At 35.1% G+C, this 24,909-nt stretch overlaps 1 protein-coding gene across 2 annotated transcripts in view; it reads left to right on the top strand.

Annotated features, from left to right (window-relative positions):
* The window catches only part of grik2 (glutamate receptor, ionotropic, kainate 2), a 134,036-nt gene extending 116,558 nt beyond the window's left edge, over positions 1 to 17,478 (top strand). Inside the window, exons 15-17 of one of the 2 annotated variants that reach the window (XM_060870032.1) lie at positions 1,761 to 1,986; positions 9,231 to 9,481; positions 15,483 to 17,478. In XM_060870032.1, coding sequence (XP_060726015.1) covers positions 1,761 to 1,986; positions 9,231 to 9,481; positions 15,483 to 15,647 — 642 coding nt within the window. In that variant the 3' untranslated portion in view covers positions 15,648 to 17,478. Of the gene's footprint in view, positions 1 to 1,760; positions 1,987 to 9,230; positions 9,482 to 9,768; positions 9,915 to 15,482 lie in introns of those variants that run through there. The other variant, XM_060870033.1, reaches the window with a different exon arrangement.
* The last annotated feature ends 7,431 nt before the right edge of the window (positions 17,479 to 24,909 follow it).

Genomic DNA, 24,909 nt, shown 5'->3' with positions numbered 1-24,909 from the left:
AAGAGAAGCAAGTGGAGAGGAATTAGCTTAGCTGCTGTTCATAATATTTACCAGCACTAGATAATAATACTGTATGCATGTGATCAGATGCACTGGAGCATACGGTTACGGGATGTATTATGTGTATGCCTGGCTAAAGAGATATGTCTTCTGCTTCCCTGTGTGCACAGTGTCATTTTAATAATAACATGCTATTTCCTTTCACTAACAGATTTCATAGAAAATTTTTGTGTTTTTGACACAAATACACAAATAGTGTTCAGGGTAGTATAAAAAGTCTGAGACCATAAATAAGGGCATGAGCACAAGTCCACAAACACTAATACATACAACAACATAAAACAAGAGCTGGGTATCAATACATTTTAAAAATGAAAAAAAAAAAAAAGACATTACCTACAAACTGCACAATTATAAGAATGTTATAGATTATGATTTGAAATAAAGCAAGTAGAAGATGTATGTGATTAAAATGCATTTATATTCAGTGTAGGCTTTATTTATGAGCACAAGAAATACAATAAAGCAAATACAGGACAGATGGGGCTGCAGTTTTATGTATGTGAGTTGCACCTCTTTGAGCTGGCATGAATTTAAACATTGGTTAAAATAGAAGCACATCTGTTCTGTGAGATGCATGACTAAAATATGCTTCACTAATGCATTTGGTGTGAATTAGTCCTAATGAACTCTGAGGCAGTGGCACTGTTGCTATGGGATGGACAACATACAGTATAGACGATGATAACATGATTTACTGATATAAATACAATACAGTCTGCAAGTCTGAGTCTGGATTCTTTTAACACATAACGGTCTATTTGAATTGACCGTGATTATCAACCAATTTATATTGAATAAATTATATGTAAATTGTATGGGTTTTTTTTGGTTAAGGTTAAAATGATTTATAGTGAATTGTATTTCTTTAGCAGTTGGTAACATAGCTTATTTAATGTGATTTCTGGGGTGACAGAAATGGTGCACATCCACAAGACTGGGCTGTCAGAAATGAGACAGCTGTAGAAATTTAAGCCTGCTGTAGGCAGGAAAATATCATTTTAGCATAGTGTTTGTGCTATGAGGAAGTTCAGGACCAAGGTTGGCTTGGAAATCTCACTGCACCCTGAGATTTTGAATGTCACCCCCACTGGTTTACCCATGTCTGTATCTGTGTGTTTATTTTTGAGAAGGAAAGTAGCACAATATATCAACTGAGAACTAAAGTAGAAAAATGCCATGTAACCAAACAAATTAGCAACATGCTGGTGTTAAACCAACATATCATGCTTGCAGTGAGAATGAAATAGAGCCTTCAATGTTTGTGTCTCACAAGTAAATTAAAAAAAAAACATAATTTTCTAATATTCATCTAGATAAAAAGTTGCATAAATTGTATTGTATAGAAAGAAACATATATTAATTTTCATGTAGCAAAGTTGCCGTTAACAGTGTAATCAATGAATATTATTTACTGTAATCCAGTCAAATATATCAGCTGTCTACCAGAACCGAGAGTGTGGTGCTGAATTGTGAAGAACACACTCAGCGTGCTATAAAGTGTGTTCTGTAACGGTGTATTCAGTATCACTCCTCTGTGAAATCAGTCTACATTTAAATGTGAATGTTTCCGATAATGGATTTTTCACAGTTTGCAATAACCTATTGTGAAGATCAGCAGCCCTCTAGGAGCCATCATTTCTCACTGTTCCATAATGACCTGTAATTTGCCTAATGTTTTATTGAAATCTCCTCTCCAGAAAACAAAGATCTCCACATACGACAAGATGTGGGAGTTCATGAGCAGTCGCAGGCATTCAGTCATGGTGAAGAGTGTGGAGGAGGGCATTCAACGGGTGCTTACCTCCGATTATGCCTTTCTCATGGAGTCCACCACAATCGAGTATGTCACCCAGCGCAACTGCAATCTCACGCAGATAGGCGGCCTCATCGACTCCAAATCCTACGGTGTTGGTACTCCTATGGGTATGTACTGTAACTAAAAACACAAATGAAAATGTACCAATGACAAGTTGCATTATTATAACTTTTAACATCATTTCAATGAAAATGATGTCTCTTTGCTTTTAGAACAAAGTAAAACTATGCCATTATGACATTATGGCAATGGGGATTTTAAAGACAGAGATATCTAGCAACCCATATTTAGAAAAACAGGATTTATGTAATGTTGCTTGTTACATGCTGCATAAAGGCTACAATAAAGAGCCTTTAGATCTTTAAATGGACTGGATATAGCTTCTTTCACATAATTAAAAATAATACAGTTCATTAATCTGAGTGGTAAAACTATAAAGTGGTACTACAATATGAAAATACTGTTTAATATTCAACTCACACAGTGTGTGTTACAATTACACTCTATAGAAAACTACACTAATATGCAGTAATACTGAATGCCAAATATACATTTTTAAATCCAGGAGCTCATATTTGTTTGAGAGCCTGGTCCTCTTTCCAAGTGTTTGATCAGATTTTATTTAATGCCGTTAGTCTGACTGTCTGATTAAATTAGCCTGTGTGGTCTTTACACATAGAATTGAGTAGGAGGGAAAGGGGAGAGGAGAGTAAACATGCACTGAAATGGGTAATGCATAAAATAGTAAGGAAATAAAAAGGGTGATGGCAAGACATTTCCATGCAATGTGGAGGAGCAGGATTTGATTACCAGGCTTGGGCACAGATTGTCTTAATCCTGTTATACATGCAGCCCCCTGGCTGAATTACTTGTAGAAATGGGGAAAAAGAGTCACTGCTAAGTACCTGTGTCTGGAGAAAAATCCAGCCTTGAGACATTTTCACACAATGACCACATGTATAATCTTTTCTTATCACATTTCTGTGGTGAGGGAATTAACAGCTTACCATACTACTGTTAGAATCCTTATTACATAGATTATGCTCAAATAACACATCAAAAAGGCTTGGATATGTTTGGTGAACTGATGCTGTATATGATTTCTTTACTATAATCGTAAATCAGTGAATGAACAATCCATACACATGCACTCATTTTTTTGCATTTTTAATTAATACATTTTCATGCGTAATAATTGTCATTGAAAAGGTTCTGTCACAACATTGCAGTTTTGAAAACCCATAAGGCTTTTTCGATATGAAAAATGAAGGAGGCGGAAAAAACACAAATACAACTGGTTGTCCGATCATCGCAAAGGGATTGTATTGTTAATGTCAGTGAAATATTTTCACCTCGCTTTTGTGTGATATATTAACCAGGGAAGTCGTTTTTTGTTATGTTTTGAGGTCTGAAATCTGCTTCATCTCCCATAACTGCTTATGTAGAGGCATTAAGTCTACTCAGAATAGACAATGTGTTTTTTGTTTTTAAATTGTGTGTCTTTGGTTGGTGTTGAGAGGAAAACACACAGGGCATTCAGAAAAGGGTGCTTAGCATTATCTTTCCCCTGTGAGCCTTTTCCAGGCAGCTCGGCATGAGGCATTTAAATTGCTAATTGTACTGTTTTCGTATCTGTTGCCATAGGCAGGCAGTTCTTCTTACCCTATGTGCCTTTTAGTATATATATTACTGACTTTAAAGGAGCATGTTTGACAGGCTGCATTAATAATATAGTATCTGATGCTGCTAGATGCCGAAAGTCTGCCAGAGCGTACTATGCTCCAGTGGACAGGAGCAGAAACAGGACAGGTTTTGAGCAATGGTGGCTTCCAATAATAATAAAAAAAATTCTAAACTGTAATATAAAAAGTGTAAACTGTAATATAATATAATATCATACAACAAAAAAGCATCTTGTATCTTGAATATTGGTTGTTTGAAATTGCAGGATTTGACTTGAAACTACATAAATGGGATTGTTGTTGTGAATGATACTAGACATGTCACAGCAATACATATGTCCCTGTGATACTTGATCACAATGATATTTATTACAGCGATACATATCACAGTGTTAGTAATCACAGCAATTTATCTCACATCAATGCATATCTCAGTGATACTTTTCACAGAGATCCTTATCACAGCGATACATGTCCGAGCGATATGTGTCAAAGTAATACAAATAAAATGAAACACTGTGCCCTTGAAAAACATTTATACCCTTAGATCTAGTAATACACATCACATCATCATCTCTATTAATAATTGTTTTTACTTCATTGCAAAGCTAATTCTTTATGCACTTACAGATTAGCGTTTTAAATAACGTATTTATTTTTTAAGATGGAAAAAAAATGGTTAAATGATTGACTATTCTGCGATAGATGGATTTTTACAATGAACATTGCCATTTTGTTTTGTTGCTCCTAATCCGACTAATAAGAAGGTCAAGGAAGACTGAACTCAATAGCGTGGTTTGTGTTTTATGGATATGAGTATGCCGTTTGAAAAATGGAGATTGCTTCATGATTATCATTCGATAATTATACGATGCATGTCAGAACTGGTCTGGTGGTTTTTAGACCATGTAGTTCTGTTGTGTCTTCTATCAAAGCCTCTAAATCAATATTTCAGCTAAAATAATAGTCTGATATCTGAGTCATTGTGATACTTATTCATCATGCATAGATTCGAGAAATCTACCATACATCGATCATGTGTGCCTGTAGCTGGAACTGAAAATGAGCTGTCGAGTCCTTATAATGGAAAGTAAGCTTGCTTGAAGTGAGAGTCATCTCAGTATCTCAGTTTGAAGAGAAATAAATAGTGCAAAAATATAGATGCGAGGCTGCTGGATAATCAGAATAATCATGGTTGTATCAAACAAGAGAAATGTAAAGCCTGCTATGATCATTTTAGGAATAATGCAATCTCTGGTTACAGCTATATGCTTTGCTCTCATGTTTCACAGGATACATTTTTAGTGGGGTTTTTTGGTGTTCTGGCTCACTGAGGCAGAGAATTCCTAATCCTCAAATGACTGAGACAAATGAATTCACTAATTAACTCAACTTGAGTGCAAACAGTTTTTAAAGTAAGAAATTGGAAGCACTTTTTTGAGTGCTACCTGCATTCAGCTGTCTGACAATTATAATTAATTCATGAGTCTTTTTAAAAAGAAATTAATGCTGCATAATTTCTATACGTTCATGATCATTGCTACATAAATGGTGTGTCCTAACATTTAAGTAGCATAGCATATGAAACCGGAAAGTATATGTAGCATTACATACATTGTGTAACATGGAAAGTATATAACAGCTTTACAGTCAGTTTAATCTGATTAATGTCTAATTTTCATTCATCATTTATAGATTACTTAAAGCTGATAATGTGCTCTTAGTGAATACAAATTTCATCTTATTATTAAAATAAAGAAACCATCATGCAAAGAATTGTATATGTTTTACTCTTGAAGAGTATAAAGTGTATTAATGTGTCAAAACATTTTGACACATTAATACACTTTATACTCTTCAAGAGTAAAACATATACAATGTTTACATAAATCTTTTAGCTTTGCTTTCTAAAAGACATGTACGTTACTAATAAATGTTATATGTCTTTAAGTCTTGTATAGGGACATAGGTACTAAAAGACGAGTGAACAAATTAAACAAATTGTTAAAGACGAGTGAACAAATTAAAAGTAGTCCATAATTGACAAATGGTGTTTATCTAATTCAAAAATAAATGTAATCCCATGTTTTACAAAACTGTTGCATGCACTCAAGCAAAACGAGTAGTAATGAAGTAACGTTTAGTTAACTAGGATAAAAACTCATTGAGTTTAAATCTCTTTTCCAAGAGGGAACTGGACCAGACATCAACAAAAGACACAACAATTAAACACAACAATTAACATATTAAAAACACACAATTTATGCACTAGTATAATTCTAGACTGGTTTTGTTTCATTCATTGCTGTACAGTGGTAACACTGTGGTGTAGCAGGCACCTCCAGGTTCTCTGGTTTCGTCCCGCCTCCTAAAAGACAAGTTGGGTTGCTTGTCTACACTACTCTAAACCTAGGGGCTACTCTAAATTGTTCCTAGGTGTGAATGTGTAGGCAAATATGTTTATGAACCCTTTCATGACTTCGTGGGATCCTGGAGATAACTGAAAAATATAGTGGAATTCATGGTTGAATTTATATATATATATATATATATATATATATATATATATATATATATATATATATATATATATATATATATATATAAACTCGATCGTTCACATAATCAAAGGCGAAGAGCCAGGTTTCTGAATTATAATGAGAGTGAGCAAACCCTAAGTACACCAACTGAAGATGAAAACAAACCTCTAAAATGTTTACCTCATCATATAATCAAAAAGGTCACAGTTTTCTCTGTTCTTTCTTATTGTATTTGCCTGGTATGTCTAATAAGTACTGCTGGACAGTTGTGTTTGTCCTCTGTGTATTGCAGAAATAGAAAGCACCCCAGTCAGCTTTCAGAGAACACGGCATGCCTCTTCCCCAGAGGGGTCATTAAGAGGAGTCATGTACAATACCATGTCATCAAACATCTGCCAGGGGTGTGTTGGTTCAAGCTGGAATGCTAGCGTACAAGTAAACTGTTTTCCTTCTGTCTTGTCTGTCGGTTTCTCATGGGGAACACACCCACCTCCTCCAACAATCCCTCCACTGATAATTAGTATAACTCTGCATTGCAGTTTACTGGACTCTCTTAATCACTTTCTGGTTAAGCAATGCACATCTTATTTGTCAACTATTTCCCAGTAGGCCATTCACTATGTTTAAAACATTCACAAGAGAATCTAACAGATTCTTTATTTCTCTCTTGATGCAACAGGACATCAGTAAATGATTGTGGGAAGCAGTAGATGAGATGTTTTGAGACGTCTTTCTTTTCCTGTGATACTAGAAGAAATTGATCTGACTGAAACAGGCTATAACAGGCCAACATCTCTGTTTGCTGTTGTAATGAGGCATTTGATTTACTATGAGATTTGATTGCAAGACAATGCCTTAGAGAGTTATTCTTTATTTTTCTTCATTTATGTGACAAAATACAACTGTGGGACTTATTTGAATTTTGCTCCAGCCTGGCATGAAGTACCCCTCTTTTGTTTTGACTGGAAGATTAGTTAATGGATCCCAAGCTGCGAGGATCATCTCATTGCTCATTTAATATAGAGCATACAAACCTTCTGCTTTACTAAATTCCCAACTCATGTCCAATAATATGCCATACAAATGTTTATTATCCTTTCAAGTCGTAACAACAGTACTGTAAAGAATGCATTAGTGTTTGACCTTGTTTATCTCACCTTGTATAGAACTATAGAAGTGCCAGACTTCAATATGCAATATTCTTCTGCTAGGTTTTATTTTTGTTTTCATATAGAACACTTCTTTATTTTCCAAAGCTGCAAGTCCAGAGGCAAAATACCAAAAAACCCAGAAATAACAATAAACAAAACAAAAGTCTGTAATATTTGAAAAAAGGTGTCATTTTCACAGGCCAGATTGCTCACAAAAACACTACAAATTGTTGATATGTATCACATTAGTTAAAATTGTGTGGTAGCATTGTCATGATATATATAGAGGACCACTCTAAAAACCGTACTGCATTCATCCATAAATAAATTGCAGTTAAATCCAACAAAAACACAAATACAACAAGAGACAGCAAGTACAAGACCAACAACATATTTATCTATGCAGTTAATTGAAATTTTTTTAAGCTCAAACATACAGTACACATCTCATCCCCCTTACAAATCCCCCTGATATATTAAATCATCAATGACAGCAACAACCCATTAATCCATTCATGCCTTATTATCCCATTCAAAAGTAGTCCTGGATTATTACTTTTGCGTGTTAACGGTTGGGTTCTTATAGTTTTGAAGATGAAATTCAAATACATTGCTCCAGATATATCAGGAAATAGATGAGACAGAAATATCAAGTCTTCTCACCTGGTCATTTCTTGAAGCAAGCATCCTGGTATTTTTACTGTCAATTCTTGTGGATTTCTCAGTGACTTGTGAATTGTAAAATGAATCATGAATCATTAAAATGTTACCTAATATTTACATGAATGAGTTTAAATAAATAACTGGAATGCAGCTGTCAGCTAGTTCACTTAGTCTCTTTGAAGTAAAGTTAAGGTTTGTTGACTGGCAAACACGGTTTAATAAATAACTGTACTGGTTCTTCTGCTGCACTGCATTTCATTCATTCATTCATTTTCTACCGCTTATCCGAACTACCTCGGGTCACGGGGAGCCTGTGCCTATCTCAGGCGTCATCGGGCATCAAGGCAGGATACACCGTGCCCCCCTGCACTACATTTCCTTTTAGATTAATCTCAGTTCCATAACAAAGAGGATGTACTCAGTTCTGTAATCAGTGTTTCACAACATCACAGTGTGTGGGCACTGAGGTGGATTCACTGTGAGTCTGTTTGATGTGGGTGAGAGCGCAATACAGTTTTAAATAACTTGAGCAAAACGAACAGCCATATTCGTGAGACCCAAGCACAGGAACAGTACCATCATCGAGACAGTGACGGCTTGTAATGAAGAAACGTAAGTGTCCTTGTGCCAGTTCAAATAAAAAATATAGACCCTTTTTTATGGGTTTTAATGAACAGAGTGGAATGGATTGTTTACCTGTGCATGCAGTAATAGGATGCTGGAAACCTAGGAGGTTTCTCTTCTCACATGCTGGGGCTCAGAACAAACAAAAAACCTGCTCTGGTGGTGCACTTCAAAGCTCGTTATGAGAAACCATTTATTCTCTAAGCCAAAATGCATACTAGAAATACTAAGTCAAATTAAGTATGGCAACTAGTTTAATTAGACAGAAAATAAATAGATAAAACTAAAAAAATGCAGATGCCTGGAATGTAATTGGTTTTTATTGGTGTGTTATCAGTGGCACCCTGGGAGCTATGTTTCAGCAAGCGGCGTTCAGCCAGAGGGCTTCTTGTGGCTCACACTGTGCTCTAGATGCATTTGCTCTCTATCTTTCCCTCATCTAATCACTAGGCTTTCACAAATACATGCACTCTGTAGAGAAGCACAGCATTTTTACCACAGCAAATAATTTTATTTCTTAGTCTAAATCCTTCTTTTGTCAGTTTCCCAGCTTTCTCCCAATTTGAAAAAAAAAAAAGTGTTTAAAATAAAAGAACAAAAAGAGTTTTCTGCTCTGCTAGTCATAATTCTTCTTCAATAAAAAAATATGTTGATTATGTGATTTTTTACTCTTGCTTTTCGACCTATTCAGGCTCTCCATACCGAGATAAGATCACCATAGCAATCCTGCAGCTCCAGGAAGAAGGGAAGCTGCACATGATGAAAGAAAAATGGTGGAGAGGGAACGGCTGCCCGGAGGAGGAGAGTAAAGAGGCCAGCGCCCTGGGTGTGCAGAACATCGGAGGAATCTTCATTGTTCTGGCCGCTGGACTTGTTCTCTCTGTCTTTGTGGCAGTCGGGGAGTTCCTCTATAAGTCTAAACAAAACGCACAACTTGAAAAGGTAAAGAAACATTTTCACATTTCTGGACTGCAATAAAAATGTGACAGTTGTTTGATATGATGAACAGCAGTCATCCATTGCAACATTGCAACAAAGAGCTGTCAGTTTACACCGTTGTAAAGTTTTCGTATTACTGACATGCTTTATTGCTTTTGTGAGTCCATTTTTTCTTCTTCTTTTCCTTACAAGATCACATTTATACACTGATGTGGTTAAATTCACTCATATGTAAGGGTTACAGTAAAAAAAAGAAAAGTGAAATGCATTTAATTAACAATATTTTCCAGACTTTGCCAGCTGGAGAGCCAGCTACTCTCCTTGATGTATGTCTCTGAAGACAGAAGGGATTTGGTTCATATGCTCAGATGGCCACCATGCTTTTCATCATGTCTCTCCTCTACAGCCCTGTCTCACACGCCCCATTTCACCTCATTATTCCTCCCTTGGTTTACTAAGTGCACAATTTACAGAAGGATTGTTGACACATTTAAAACAAAATCAGAATCAAGTAGGTATATTTAGGAAAATATTTATTTTTCACCTAATCATTACTCGTGTATTTTTTTTTTTTTTTTCAATTCAGTGATGTCTATTGATTTCAGTTTTTTATTTAAATTTGTCCACTGGAAATAAATAAGTTGTTTCTAATACAATTAAGTGCAGCGTTTGCAATATAGTGAATCTGTGAATCTTTGGCACAGATTTCAATATAGTCTTCATGCACATTAATTTCTGCTCAGATTGTCAAAATCTTGATTTGACCTGGTACTCATGTAGCGACTTGAAAAGCATCACTACATCCTCAGCTTTTCTTGTTGTAACCTGGTGAAAGCTTTGACTACTCCAGTGAGCTGTGAGTCCCACATAGCCCCAATTAGCCCCTCTCTGCAGGTCTCTGGCTTTAAGAGCCATCTCCAGCACCCTCCATCGATCACCTCCAGTGGTATTGTTTGTTCAATGAAAGCCACCGTATTGATGTTTCACACTATCCTGTTGTGAGGTGTTATTCTGTAGGCAAGTCCTTTGGGTGACTTACTGTAAGAGGAGATGTGCGCCATTGGCACAGAGCACTGGCAAATAATCCACTTTTAATAGGCAAGTCCTGTGAATTTCATGTAGAAATCTGTCAAAAAATATGATGTAAAAATGTATTATCTAATATTTAGATTATTTTTGACTTACTGAATGCAAAAGTAATGTTCCATTACTAGTGTATTTTTATTAACAGATTCAGGGTTTAGCTTAAATGTGAGCACTGCATCATGGAGACTGGGCTTACTTCATTCCCCCCTCTGTCAGAACTCATCTTTGAGATGGTTTATTTGACAAAAACACACTCTTCAGTCACACACTAGTGAAATATCCCTGAAATTCATGCCTCTTGGTGGGAGGTTGACTGCTGAAATGAAGAGATTAAATTATATTTCTACCATAGCAATAACAAATGCACTTGTTGTAATATATCTTATTGTAATGCAGCTGTAAAACAGTCTTTAGGTAGTTGTTTTATATTAAGTAGATGTTATATAGAATTTTATCTAATAAAGGACTCTAAAACTCCCAATGCTCTCTGTGGCATAAAGCTTTGTAAAGCAGTGACACTAGCCAATCATGGGTGCATGTGAGCGCATGGGTGAATAGGACTTTCCTCTGAATGCCTCACATCACCCCTGACATTGGAGGAAACAACAGGTTGGTAGCTGTTATGTGATAGAGGAGAGGTGCCTGATGCCTGGGAAAATATAACTAATTTAAACTGAAAAATGATAAGAAAAAAAACAAACAAACAAACAAAAAAAAAACAGAAAAGCTTGAAAACTAGAAGTGGAGCTTTTACCTTGACTTAACCTCATGTACATGTTAAGCTTTTCATTTCACAATTCCCAATGACTTCTATTTATTTCACACCAGCTGGATGGTTTTCCATTTATTGGAGCTCAGTGCTTAATGCTAGGTGCTTTCACACTATGAGTGAGTAAATATATCATGAAAATTGTCAGTACTGGACTGGCAGATTATCATAAACATGCGTTACCGCTGTATACCATCAAATAAAGTTTATTAGCTTAACAAAATAAGCTTAGTGTGCACGAAGCCACTTTCCATGTGTTGGGTGTAAAAGGGACATTTATTACACAGATGGTGTCTGAACATGGGGGTGTGTCAACAGGAAAAGAGGCAGCTGGAGTTGCTCTTTAATGAACAAAGCAATATGGACTTTTGAAAGCAGGACATGATGTAAGAGATGCATACTACCTAAAAACATAGTCCTTTTAACATGCAACAAGACACACTTAATGTAGTGAGGGTGTGATGGTGAGAGCAATGGGGAAAAATAAAATAAAACTAAATTAAATTAATTTAAATAACACATTAATCAGGATTTCATCTGTCAGGAGTTTTCTGAAAAAATATTAAATGTGACAGTATATAACCCTGTTCAAGAGGTAGGGGATGAAATTAAAGAGTATAATAAAGTGTGGATGTTAGTGAGATCTGTATGACTATGCATTTTATTTATTTATTTATTTATTTTTACTAATTTACCATTTTAATTTTCTTTAGTAAACAGTCAATAGGATTGATTGAGGATTTGACTGATGTATTTGTTGCATTCGCAGCTCTGATTACTTTCTTGCTTTGCACATCAAATTCTTTTTTAAAATGCTTTCATCACTCCATTGATTGTGCATCTATGCTATACTGCCCTCTGTTAACCTTTCATATGCACTTAAATAAATGTTTTACAACAATAATGGCATTTTCTCTTGTTCCTGTTTTTGATGCATTTTGCCGCCACGCTTTTTTCTGTCATCCTTCTTCCATTTTCCTTCTTTTCTGCCACCCACACTTTCCTGTGTTAAAACTGTGCTCGCTGCTCTCTGAACTGCTTAAAAGTAAACCTCTCTCCTGAGAGTCAGAAACAAGCAGCTGAGGGTGAAGAAGTGAATACACACACACACACACACACACACACACACACACACACACACACACAGAGAGAGAGACAGAGAGAGAGAGAGAGAGAGAGAGAGAGAGAGAGAGAGAGATTAAGTACACTGTAATAACATTTCTGTTACAAATCTTATTCCTTTCATAGTTTCCAGGCTGATGTTTTGCTTTATAACAACCATTTCCTAACACCACACATATTTATTTAACTTTAAACTTACTTACGTACATTATTTTACTTACAACAACTGAGAATGATGTGATTAGCTGTCTGTAATTTGACATGACTAGCACATGACTATCATACACTATGTCCACTCTAGTTGTTGTTAAATTACACTCCAAGCGCCAAATTACATTAACGCTGTAATACAACATAATCAATACTGCTAGCTAAATGTAAGTATACATTTCCTGGGAGGTTGCACTTTAAATACCCTCAAATTATTCTAACTATTTACTAATTATTATAATACTATAATGAGAAAACGAGAAGTTTATACTGAGAAAAATATCCATCACCTTTAACAATTAGCCAAATGTGCAGCTATTGCAGGTGCTAGAGTCAAAATAGTGAGAATGCGAGAACAAAAAATGTTCTAAATAAACTTCCATCATTCTCCAACCAAGATGGAGGTGACAGTCTTATCATTCTTTCCCCCAAAACACAGTCTATCAATCAAGAGTGAACATGGAGAGCAGATGGATATAATGAATTCAAAACTGTCTAAAAAAATCAGTGTATCTGTATAAGACAGCTTGATGTTTATTGTGCTGGACTGGTTCAATTGTAGTACTCTCAAAGCCAGGGAAAATACATATAAAGTAGAGTGATAAATAATGTGCTATCAAACTAATAACACTTCTATTAATGCACAGATCTCATAAAATAAAAGCGCTATCCAGTGTGTAACTCTCTTATGCAAATGTTTGAGTCTGCATTAGCATAAAAGCTAGTGTGAATGTTCTATTTAGTCAGCTAATGAGTATTCCATCAACAGCAGTAGCGCAAACCAACAGAGAGAAGATGCTGTAGGTGGTAAAAGAGATAGATAGAGCTAGAGATAGATAGAGAGAGAGCGAGAGAGAGAGAGAGAGAGAGAGAGAGCAAGAGAGATAATAAGAGTGTGTGTGTGAGAGAGAGCGAGAGAGAGAGAGAGAGAGAGAGAGAGAGAGTTGAGACTTGAATTCCAATGTGCTACGTTATCCTCATCTCAATAACAAAAGTACACCAGTTTAAAATATTGTAATAATTAATCTCATTTATCAAACAGGATATGAATGAAAGTATGCAAAATCATTAGTAAAACATTTACGTGAGAAATTTGGTATTCATAAAAATCATGTAAATTGTGAAACATGTAAAAGTTTTTTCTCCTACTCGTTCTCCTGAGCTCTGTGTATATAGTTATATATCTCTTACAAAAAAGACTAACGTATTTAACGAGTAAAACGCATATCATTTGTATGGATTACTGCTCTTTAATACATGTAATATACTTAAATTGCATATTTTTTTTAACGTTTCCCTCATTTCCCGCATATGCTCTTATCCAGTGATTTGGATTTCCTGAAATCCAGTCATATGATATTATTGCCATTAATTTATCAATATAAAAATGTAAAACAAATGAGACTAAACAAATCTAAAATTAGGATAAATGAATCAAACATGTGATTATGACAAAAGGGAATTGTACCAGATAAGTAGAGGATGGACCAGTCTGTCTGAGTCTAACCATAATCTAGAAACAAATGCCTCAGCAGACGGAAGATTTAGCATTTTTATTTATTTTTTTTATTTTATGTTATTCATTCCATTTTTTTTACTGACACAGTAGTGAGTCAAAACAATTTCCACATCTATATTTCAGGCTTTTCTCTGATTGATCATTATGTGCTCACAGCTGTCTGTGCACTGTGCACTTGAGCTTTTATAGAGTTTTTGGGGCTTTACTACATGCAAATGTGTTGTGCTGTGCACATGCTTGGTAATTTATGCGTGACTGGCATTCATCAGCATATACATGCAAGCATGAAGAAAATCAGTTCCTAAATCTGAAATTTCAACAAATATTTTCAGAGAACTGAAGGGGTTATAAATGAGGCCCAGATTCATTCTAATGTTTTATTACAAATAATTTGTCCTTATCAAGATAATAATAATAATAATAATAATAATAATAATAATAATAATAATAATAATAATAATAATAATAATAAGAGGGTACAAGCACCCTTCAGATATTCTGTTGCCAATAAAATAATTATTTACATAACAGGATTTATACCAAATCATCAAATATAGACATTAAAATGAACCATTCTAGACACTTTATCCAATCATTAACTTCTATACAAATTTTCTGTATTCATATCCACATTTATCCACAATAAAACATTCAAGCCCTTGACATTCTGACTTTTCATCTCATTGTTGGTTGTTCACTAGATTAAATGTTATATTCACTTGTCTGATTTCTATTCAAAAAAGAGTCAGTAAGTAGGCTACAGAAAAGAAAATATTGAATGTACAGCACACAGTCAATTATTTATCAGGGATATTTTTAGGAACAGCAAAGCATCTCTTTTTGTTTGATTGTTGAATTCAGCACTTACAAATGCCACAATGTCTCTGTGAGAGCAAACATGAGGGGGAGGGAGAGGAGAGGTAGCAGCTTAATTGGCCATGCAGCTTCTTGGGATTTGAGTATGAGAAAATGTAATATGCATCAACAAGTCATGGTGCTGCAGCAGCAAGGCAGGAAACGGCAGGGTGAAATCTTCCGTAGAGAAATCGCTTTAGTTATGATGCGCTCTGTGTGCATCCAGATGGACAGCAACATTGATCACACTGTAGCTCTCTTCCTCCTTAATGCCTCTTTCTTTTCCTCCCCAGCATTCTATAATCACTCCCCTGCACATGCACAGCAGTTTAGTATGTCCATCAGAGCATGCATGTAACACACACTCGGCATTCAATATCCAGTAGAAATCATGTTTTACATGAACAGAAAATAACCGATCGTTTCTTTCTCATCCCTCACAGAGGTCATTCTGCAGTGCCATGATGGAGGAGCTGCGAGTGTCCCTCAAGTGCCAGCGCCGGCTCAAACACAAGCCTCAGCCACCCGTCATGGTCAAAACGGAGGAAGTCATCAACATGCATACCTTCAATGACCGGAGATTACCAGGCAAAGAGACCATGGCATAAAGCAGACATTTGCTTTCTTCCTCTCTTTTTAAAGGCAGAGGAGGAAAAACAAAGAAGAGAGTCGTAGAGCAGGGTGATAGCTACGTTTATACATGGGGTGGGAGATTAGGAACATGATTGTTCAGTGTTAAATGTCATTATTGTTTTAAAACAATTAGCTATTGGGGGGGGGGGAGAAATTGCAACATATTTCCTGTGGAAATAACTTGATTTTGGGTAAAATTAAAGTGAGTTACCGCATCACTCCTGCCACCAGGGCATTGGCGATGATTGGTACTTGTGTTCTGGATATTTTATGAAGAAAATACCAAGTTAGATAAAGGAATGGGATCAACCTGTATATGGCTGAAGGTGGACTATCCCTTCATTATGTTCATGTTAGTTTAGGTTTGTGAATCTGTAATCTCTTTTGGCAGCTTGACCATTCTGTCTAGAGGCCACATAGAGAACAGTTGAGTACATTAAAGAGAACTAAGAGACTGATGTAGACAATATGGGGATGGGGATTCTCTAATTATATGGACAAAACAGTATAAAACATTTTTAATGTGTATATTTCTGCTGATTTTTTATGGTCAAAGTCCCAGTAAGAGAAACCAGACATAGTTGATCCAAAATCCTGAAATATATTTAGAGTCACAACAGAACTACTGTGTGTTAAAGACATTTCTTGAAGTCAATCAACTGAAAGGAGGAAATATTTCAGGCATCAGGCAATAAAACAGCTTAATTTGCTTGCATTTCAGTTCACTACCACCAGTATTATTAAGGAAGATGGAAGAGAAGATTCATCATGTTTACTTTGTATTAAGCATGTACACTGATAGATTAAGAGCGTATCAATAAAAAGGAACGTGCCAATTACTGGCTCATGAAGAATCCCAGGATGCTCATCACCGCTGCAAAATATATAGATCAGTTTCTGGAACTAAAAAACAAACAAACAACCAACAAACAATTAAAAACAAGCAAAAAACACACACACAACTTCCCCTAAACCCCGCCCACTTCAACACACAAAAAGAAGAAAACAAAAAAAAGGAGTCACAGCGCTCATGCTATATTTATTCAAGTATTTATTGCTTTATTTATTGTTTTTAATAATTTGACAAACTCTATCTACATACATTAATTAAACACCAGTGCATTTTTCAAAACAGTCGAATTCATTCCAATGTCAAGTTTCTTGTTTGTAAGTTTTTGTGGATTTTATTTCGGGAAACGAGAATCCTCACAAACTTGTGCAAATGCAAAATTTATATGAAGTGTTTTTTGTATGAAGAAAAACAAATCAAAATTTTGTAATAATTTTTATCAACACAAGATTGACCATGGGCATCTTTCTCTTCTTCTGGTGAAACGGATCAAGAATAGCCAAGAGTGTAAATTTAAGGAGGCTCTGGGACTGCTGTCTATCAACATGGACCAACTTCATTAGATCCACACAAATACACCCAAGACCATAGCACCAGGTCTGTGTAAAGAGGATACAGAGCCAGTGTCCATGATACATTGCATCCATGGACATGAGTCACCTTAAAGGTCCATGAAAAGAAAAGTGTGCTAAGCATGGTAGGCAGCGTTGAAGAGACAAACGTTTTGGACAAATCCTATTTTTATCATGTAAAATGATCATATTTAAAGAAAGATATTTTTACTTGGGGTAAATGATAGTAACGCTAATACTAATGATACTAAAATATATACATATATAGATATAGATATATACAATGAGATAAATGATGGGGATGACCACCGTTGCTTTTCATTCTACACCCCTGATTTACAATAGACTGCTGGGAGTGCAGAGAACATGTGAATAAATGGTTAAACTGGATAAATGGATAAGATGTCTTTAAAATATTTCAAGATTCTACACTTATTTTGACCATGTTGTGAAATCAGAACCAATTGTGCACACAATTTACTGTCTAAAGTTGATGCACAAGTTTAAAGAAAATCATTAAAAAGTTCAACAGACTTGCCTCCTAGCCTCCATCATTTTCTTACCTGTAGAGCTGCTCATTATTGTATATCCTATATCCATTATACTTATACTTTCTTGCACATATAAGAGAAAAAGAAGACTTTATACACCACACATCCATTACAGAAGAGAATAATTCAGCGGTTAAAGGCCTTGCTCAGGGTCCAACAATGGCAGTGCAGTGGGTTGAACCCACTACCTTTTGATCACTAACCCAGAGTCCTAATGAGTGCCTACCATATATATATATATATATATATATATATATATATATATATATATATATATATATATATATATATATATATATATATATAATAAAAAGAGGAATGGAAAAAAAATTGCATTCAAAGGTGCAGTTGAGTTCTTTACAGATGTGCATAGTAAGTACCGTACATTACTGTTGTGAATACTGTACATTTATATAGAGATTTATCATAGATTCTAGTTAAAGATATTACACTGAGAATATTGCACTTTAACAGACGGGATATGTAATACCGGGTGTGCGTTTTAGTGCATAGTGAATTATATATTATTCCTTTTGTACTACAATTTCCTATGATTGCATTTTTATATATCAATGGACAACACATCACACTTTTATCCATTTATATTTACTACTGACAAACTTCTTCAAGTTCCTGTTGACACTTATTTTATAGCAGACAGCTTACTTTATAGCAGCTATAAAGTATCATTCTCTCACCAGCCTCCCTGTTTCTGTCCAATCAAGTTAAAACAATAAATGTGGCTTGTCATATTACTAAGATGCCAGGAAGCAGATTGTACTCTGTCCTGAAGGCTCTACTATGGTGGAACTTTTACTTACAGAACACTGACACTAGAGATTCCTTCCAAAAATGTTGCTGCATAATGCTGCATCACAAAATTCACTGTTTTTATATATATATAAAATTTATATATATGTTAAACAAAATGTTTTAAAAACTGCTTAAAATAAATAAATAATAAACTCTGATGTTAATTTAATATGAAATATGGGGACAATGACACATGTAACTAAGGTTTTTTCTAAAAAAAAAAAAAAGAGAGACACGTGGTTATTATGATTTGTAATATACTATGTGTAAAGTATATATTATCATCAGGATAATGATAAATCAGGAAATTGACTGGAGATGGCTCAGACATTTTTAATGTAAATAAATAAAAGCTAATATAATTGCATGTTTCGGTGTCATTAAAACTGATATGAACTGAGAATTAATTAAAATCCTTAAACAAATGAGATTTTAACATTAATTTGAAACATTCAATTTAAGAATTTAACAATTATGAACACTATTGGGTTTAGGAAAGAAAATAGATTTTTCTTTATACTGTGTGTGTGTGTGTGTGTGTGTGTGTGTGTGTGTGTGTGTGTGTGTGTGTGTGTGGTCCTTCAGCAGGTTTCCTTTCATCAGATTGCTGCCATTTTCAACCACAGCCCCACTTAGCCACAGTCTAATCTTCCTGCCTCTGGCTTAGCAAACATAGATAATGAACCTACATGCAGTATATCGTTAATTGGCTAATTATCTTGGCTGGAGAAGACTGGCGATGATCTAGGCATCAGGTGTAAGCTTTGTTACTTACTTTGTCTTGTAGCCAGTTGATGTGCAGTAACGAAATAGAACCACTTGAGCTTACTGTACTTAAGTATCTACATCCACATCTACATTTTTACTCCAGTCCATTTTAAAAAGCAAATGGCTGATCTACAATTCCAACCTTCAAATCCAAATAACTTCTCCCTCTGGATATGAATAATCACAATAGTTGAAGCTTGCTTATATTTTAGTACTGACTTAACTTTTTGTGTAGGATCTATAATTGCCCAAAATCTGTTGAAGTCATCTTACATAAGAAACCAAGACATTTCAGTCAATGTGTGTATTCAGAATATTAAAAAGACTAAGGTTGTCTCTGAGGTTGATTTACTGTACCTTGAGTCCAGGTGTCCGAGGAGTGTCAATTATTTAGAAACTCTGACAAATTTATCCTAATCAGTAGAGCATAAATTCATAGTTACTGATGTACAGTGTACATACTCTGCACTTGTTTCTCAACAGAATCAATACTGAAAATTAAAGATGTCTTTTAGCAACTAGGCTGGTATTTTATTTATTTTTTTTTTCTGGACCAGCAGCCTTAAGTGGGTTGACTCTGTATAGTTATTTCCTCAGAGGCATTGTTATATGCTTCAAACTGTGCACAAATGGCTTTTAGCACATCTGGGAGGGGGACATTACTGTCACAGGCTAATAGTGTTGTTCTATAGTCAGTGATGGCATGAATACCATATACACAGTGGGCTAAATATGCACAAATCAAGAGGCACAGCACACAACAGCTTGATGTGTCTGGAATTAACAATCAATTTACTGAGGCTCATCTCAGAAACGCAGATTTATTGTTTAAGTTTGTATGCACGTTTCATATATAATTTGCAAAGGTTTTTGCTAGCCGGATTTTGTCCACTGTATATAATTTTCTGTTGTTATGTTTGCTTCTGTGTGATAGTATTGGACAAGCTGGCTCTTGCTGCCCTGATTTGAAAGGAGTTTCAGGGGTTTTCAGCAGTGAATGCAGTCCTAGCTTCTGGCTGCCACTAGTGATGTCTTGTGGGCAGTAACACCACCTGAAGTTGGTTGAAGCTGGAAGTAGAAGCATCCCTAACCATTTTATAGTCAGTGTGCTCCAAACAGCTGAGAAGTGCAGAGATGGCTCCCTCTGGCCTCACTGGTTTCATAACTTTTGCACTTCAATGCAAGCAGACATCTTTGAAAGCTGTGTTTTGGTGTCTGTGATGTGCACCTTCAAATAAGGACTTAGGGAAGCAGTTGGAGAGTTGGAAGTGGAGAATTCAAGAATAAATTATGTCCACTGGTTATGGGGAACAAATGAGAGAGTGTTTTTCAGGCAGCTGTGGTGAATTCCCAAGGATGTTTTACTCATAATTTTGAGTTTTGTATACTTTCATTTGCATTTACTCACACTGTATTCTGATTGTAACCATGGGCAAGATTAGAGTATGTAAATATTATTCAAATTCAGCTCATTAAATCATATAAAGCTCATTAAGATTTACAGTTTTGAGAGGGAGACTGGAATGCAGCTGCAAATTTCCTAATTATTTTTGGTAGCAGTGTTGATTATGTCCATTTATGTCCATTACCTGACTTTTTTGTCCTGTGGTAAAGTACTGAGCCTCACTTTGACTTGTCTTAAGGACATTACATCAAAGTTGGATCAGCCTGTAGTGTGTTTTTCCACTTCAATTTTGACTGTGACTCCAAATCCAGACCTCCATGGGTTAATAAATTTGATTTTCATTGATAATTTTTGTGTGATTTTGTTGTCAGCACATTCAACTATGTAAAGAACAAAGTATTTAATAAGACTATTTCATTCATTCAGACCTCGGATGTGTTGCTTAAGTGTTCCCTTTATTTTTTTGAGCAGTTTATATATATATAATTATATATATAATTATATGTGTACTTTTTTTCTCAAACAAACTGGCAAATACATTTGTGTGTGGGGGCTTTTTTAAATGCTGTAACGTTGCAGCTGATACTGGAAATATTGAAATATTGTTGTACCTTTTATGTTACCAAAGGGTGAAAAGAGGGAATTTTGATTTTGGAACACAAAAAAAGCTAATTCTTATAAAACAGCCAGTTGATTTAATATTTCTTTTATTAGATTTAACAGTGAGTGTTTATTATTTGTCACCACAAAACATTAATTTCACAAAAGTAAAGATGTAAAAATCATATTGATGTGCATGTTAAAATGGAGAGAGAAAACAGATTTTCCAACACATCTTCCACATCAGGTAATGTGACAAAAAAATCAAACCAATTATGTAATAAATGTAACAAACTCACACTTTTGCCTGTAACAGTGTGATGTATCAATACACCAAGCTCAATCCCCTCAGGGAATGCCAGTGAGAAATACAGTAAGAGCAAAGGAAGACACAAGACTGTTCTGATGCTGCACAGTTCTTAGTGAGAAAACATAGTAGGAAAGACGAAAGACTTACATATCCCAGCTGCACAAGAATATCAAGCTCAACAGGGTAAAGCCACATGAGCTAGTCTTGGAAAAGGAAGAACTGACAAAAATGTTATACCCTCCTGAGACATGGGTGTTACAGACATAATCCCAAATTACACTTGAGCTAGGTCCACCAAACCCTGTCGAGCGTGACAGCTTAAGCTAAACCTGGTCCACATACATCTAATGGAGCATGACCAGATTACGCACAGCTGAGTGTCACTACCTCAGTCCAAACACAGAGGTAAGCAACAAGGCATTAGAGTACATCTTGAGCTAGAGTACATACAGCGCCATGACTATTAGTTCCTTTCAGTGTCAATATTGCTGCTTTCAAAAGTAGGGAACATCAATTGCAATGATTCTTTTTTTTTTTTAGTATTTATCTTAGTAGTTGTATATTAGTTTATATGTGTGTTTTTTTTGTGTATGCAACATTAATATTTCTGTTTTATTTTATTTTTTTCAATCTTTTTATTGAGGAAGTATCACAGTCATGTACAAACAGTTTACAGGTATTCCCCTTAAACTTTTGTTATTTTAGAACACAATAAAACAGTGAATAAAGAAAAAAAAGCATATGCAGGAGACAGAAAACACACAGTAAAAAAAAATAAGTGAATTAAAAAAGTACCGGGGGGAGGAGGCAAAATCAATCACGGTAGAGTTTGTAGCGATTTAAAATAGTAAATGAAAGAGCCCCATTTATGGTGAAATTTTTCAGAGTTACCCCTGGATGAAAACTTTATCTTTTCCAGTTTAAGCAATGACATCACATTCTGGAGCCACACAGAAACTGAAGGTGCTTTAGAAGCTTTCCAGAGAAGTAAAATGCACCTGAAGTCTAGCCACAAATGACGTAAATGTCAATATATCAGCCTGAGCAGGGTCAGTTAACACAGAGTTAACCGGGAGTCCAAATACAGCTAAGAAGGGATCCATATGAACCTGAATTCTGTTTTATTAATTTAACCTTTTTCTTTCTTTCTTTCTTTCTTTCTTTCTTTCTTTCTTTCTTTCTTTCTTTCTCAAACACAAAATAATTTAATATAACTGGCTGAACAAAACTTTGTTAGCAGCTCCTGTGCCAGGCTGAACTACCTCAGCTGGCGAAAGAAGAACAACCTCTGCTGTTGTGGCTAATAAAATAAAATAACACCTAATAATACCTAAATAATGATTGATGCTGATGATTCAGATCTTTTATTCTACCAATCGAGGTACAGACATTTTTAATTATCAAGCACATTCAGCAAAGAATATATTTCAGTGCTTTCTGAAAAACCTCACCTCTGTGCAACATCAAGTATTTTAGCACAGTGTGTAGGCGTGATAGTGTGACCTCAAGAACTTCCCCACAGGGTTGCCTCTCCATTGCATCAACATGCTGTGAACACATACAGTAGATGTTCTGTTGATTTGTGAGCTTTCACAATTCTTTGTTATTTTTAATCTTCTGTGAAATCAGAATGACATTTTGACCACCTGTGACACATTACAGGCATTTTGCAAAGATGTGAATGAGTGTAAATATTTTTAAACAGTTTGATGTGTGCAGCTGATTGAACACTTGGGTCTTCAGTGATGTGTGTGTGTCTGTGTGTGTGTGTGGTAGTGTTTGCTGGGAGTTGGAGTTCATGGATAAATTTAAACATGACATTCATGACCAAACCTGAGCCTCACAGAGCATGCAAATTATGCAAAACAATTTGAGATACATTTGCTGTTTCAGTACATCTTTCTATGTTGAATAAGGAAGATCAATGTAAACATCTAACAATGTTTGTGTATGTAACTGCATATGGCAAATTCTATACACAATGTTTATTTGTGTTAATCATTATTTTAACTAACAAACATGCACTAACATGCACAAACATGTACTTAAGGTGATTCCCACATTCACACATGAATTCATAAGACTCACGTCATAGTTAAGGTTAGCTATTCATTAGTCTGTGATTAGTATATGCATTAACTTATCATTATTTCATATATAAATAATTATTAATTCAGAACTTGAAAGAATTAAAATTCATGTACTGTTACTGTAAATTGTTTTTGATTATGTGATTTGATTTATAAAACTGGAGTCTTTAAAATATGAGAAATGTTAATATGACAAATGTAATCTTAATCTGCTTATTTAATGCATGCAAGATCTCAGAGCTTTTTAACTGTTCAAACACATATGGGACTTATTGTATTTCAAACTATAATGCATAATTCAAGAATATAGAATAATTTAAGAAAATAATGCATTTCTTTAATGTTTTCCTGTAGATTAAAATGCGTACTATATCCAATTTGTCAAGACTGGCGATTAAATGTGGGATGCTATAGTAATCTATATGTTTGAACATGAATAATGGATTTTGTATTAAATATTTATTCTCAAACCACCAATGCTAGGTGATGTGACCTTTTCTCTTATTTTCTTTCTATTCTCAATCTTTGTTTTTCTGGTACACAAAGCATCTCCAAATCAGTCCAGTCTCCAGAGTCCTTCTCCATGATAATCTCATGCTTTTGCTGCATTCTTTTTTCAGCTATTTGTAAGTATTTAAGTTTTAACTTCTGCTCTTTGGCACTGAGTTTTGTTAACGAACACAGAAACACAATACAAGTTCCAGTCGGTTTTTAACCATGCTTAGAGGCTCATTTAATTGCACTTCAGTCGTATCTGAATTACACACACATATGATCAAACACACAATAATAAATCTGGACATAAGCATAGGCAGCTTTATATGCCTGATAGGCATGCAGGGAACTTAGGTACAGTATATATAACAATCTGAGAATTCAGAGTAACTGATCACTCATTGTAGTGGATATGCTACAGCTCTTGACGAGCTTATGATGGAGTATCTCATTTTACTTTCAATAATATTCTTAATTTGGGGGTGTAGGACAATACATTGAACTCATTTGCTGTTTCTTACGGTGGAGTGTCTGTCTGCTATCCATCTTTAAGAAAGATGAGTCTGTCTGAGATTCATTTTCTCACACAAAGAAGAAAAGACTGCTTTCATCCTGTTCAACTCTATGGACTTGATAGAAGTTCAGATTTACATTCCTCACCCTTGTAACTGATTAATTATTGGCACATATAATAAGTAGTTACAGAATACAGTGTTTTATGGTAAATAATCCAATCATTTATTGAAAGTGTTGATAGATAGATAGATAGATAGATAGATAGAT

Source organism: Tachysurus vachellii, chromosome 5 (genome assembly GCF_030014155.1).
Source record: "Tachysurus vachellii isolate PV-2020 chromosome 5, HZAU_Pvac_v1, whole genome shotgun sequence".
NCBI lineage: Eukaryota > Metazoa > Chordata > Actinopteri > Siluriformes > Bagridae > Tachysurus > Tachysurus vachellii.
The sequence above is the reverse complement of the archived record's forward strand: the minus strand, read 5'-3'. Positions and strand labels throughout refer to the sequence as shown.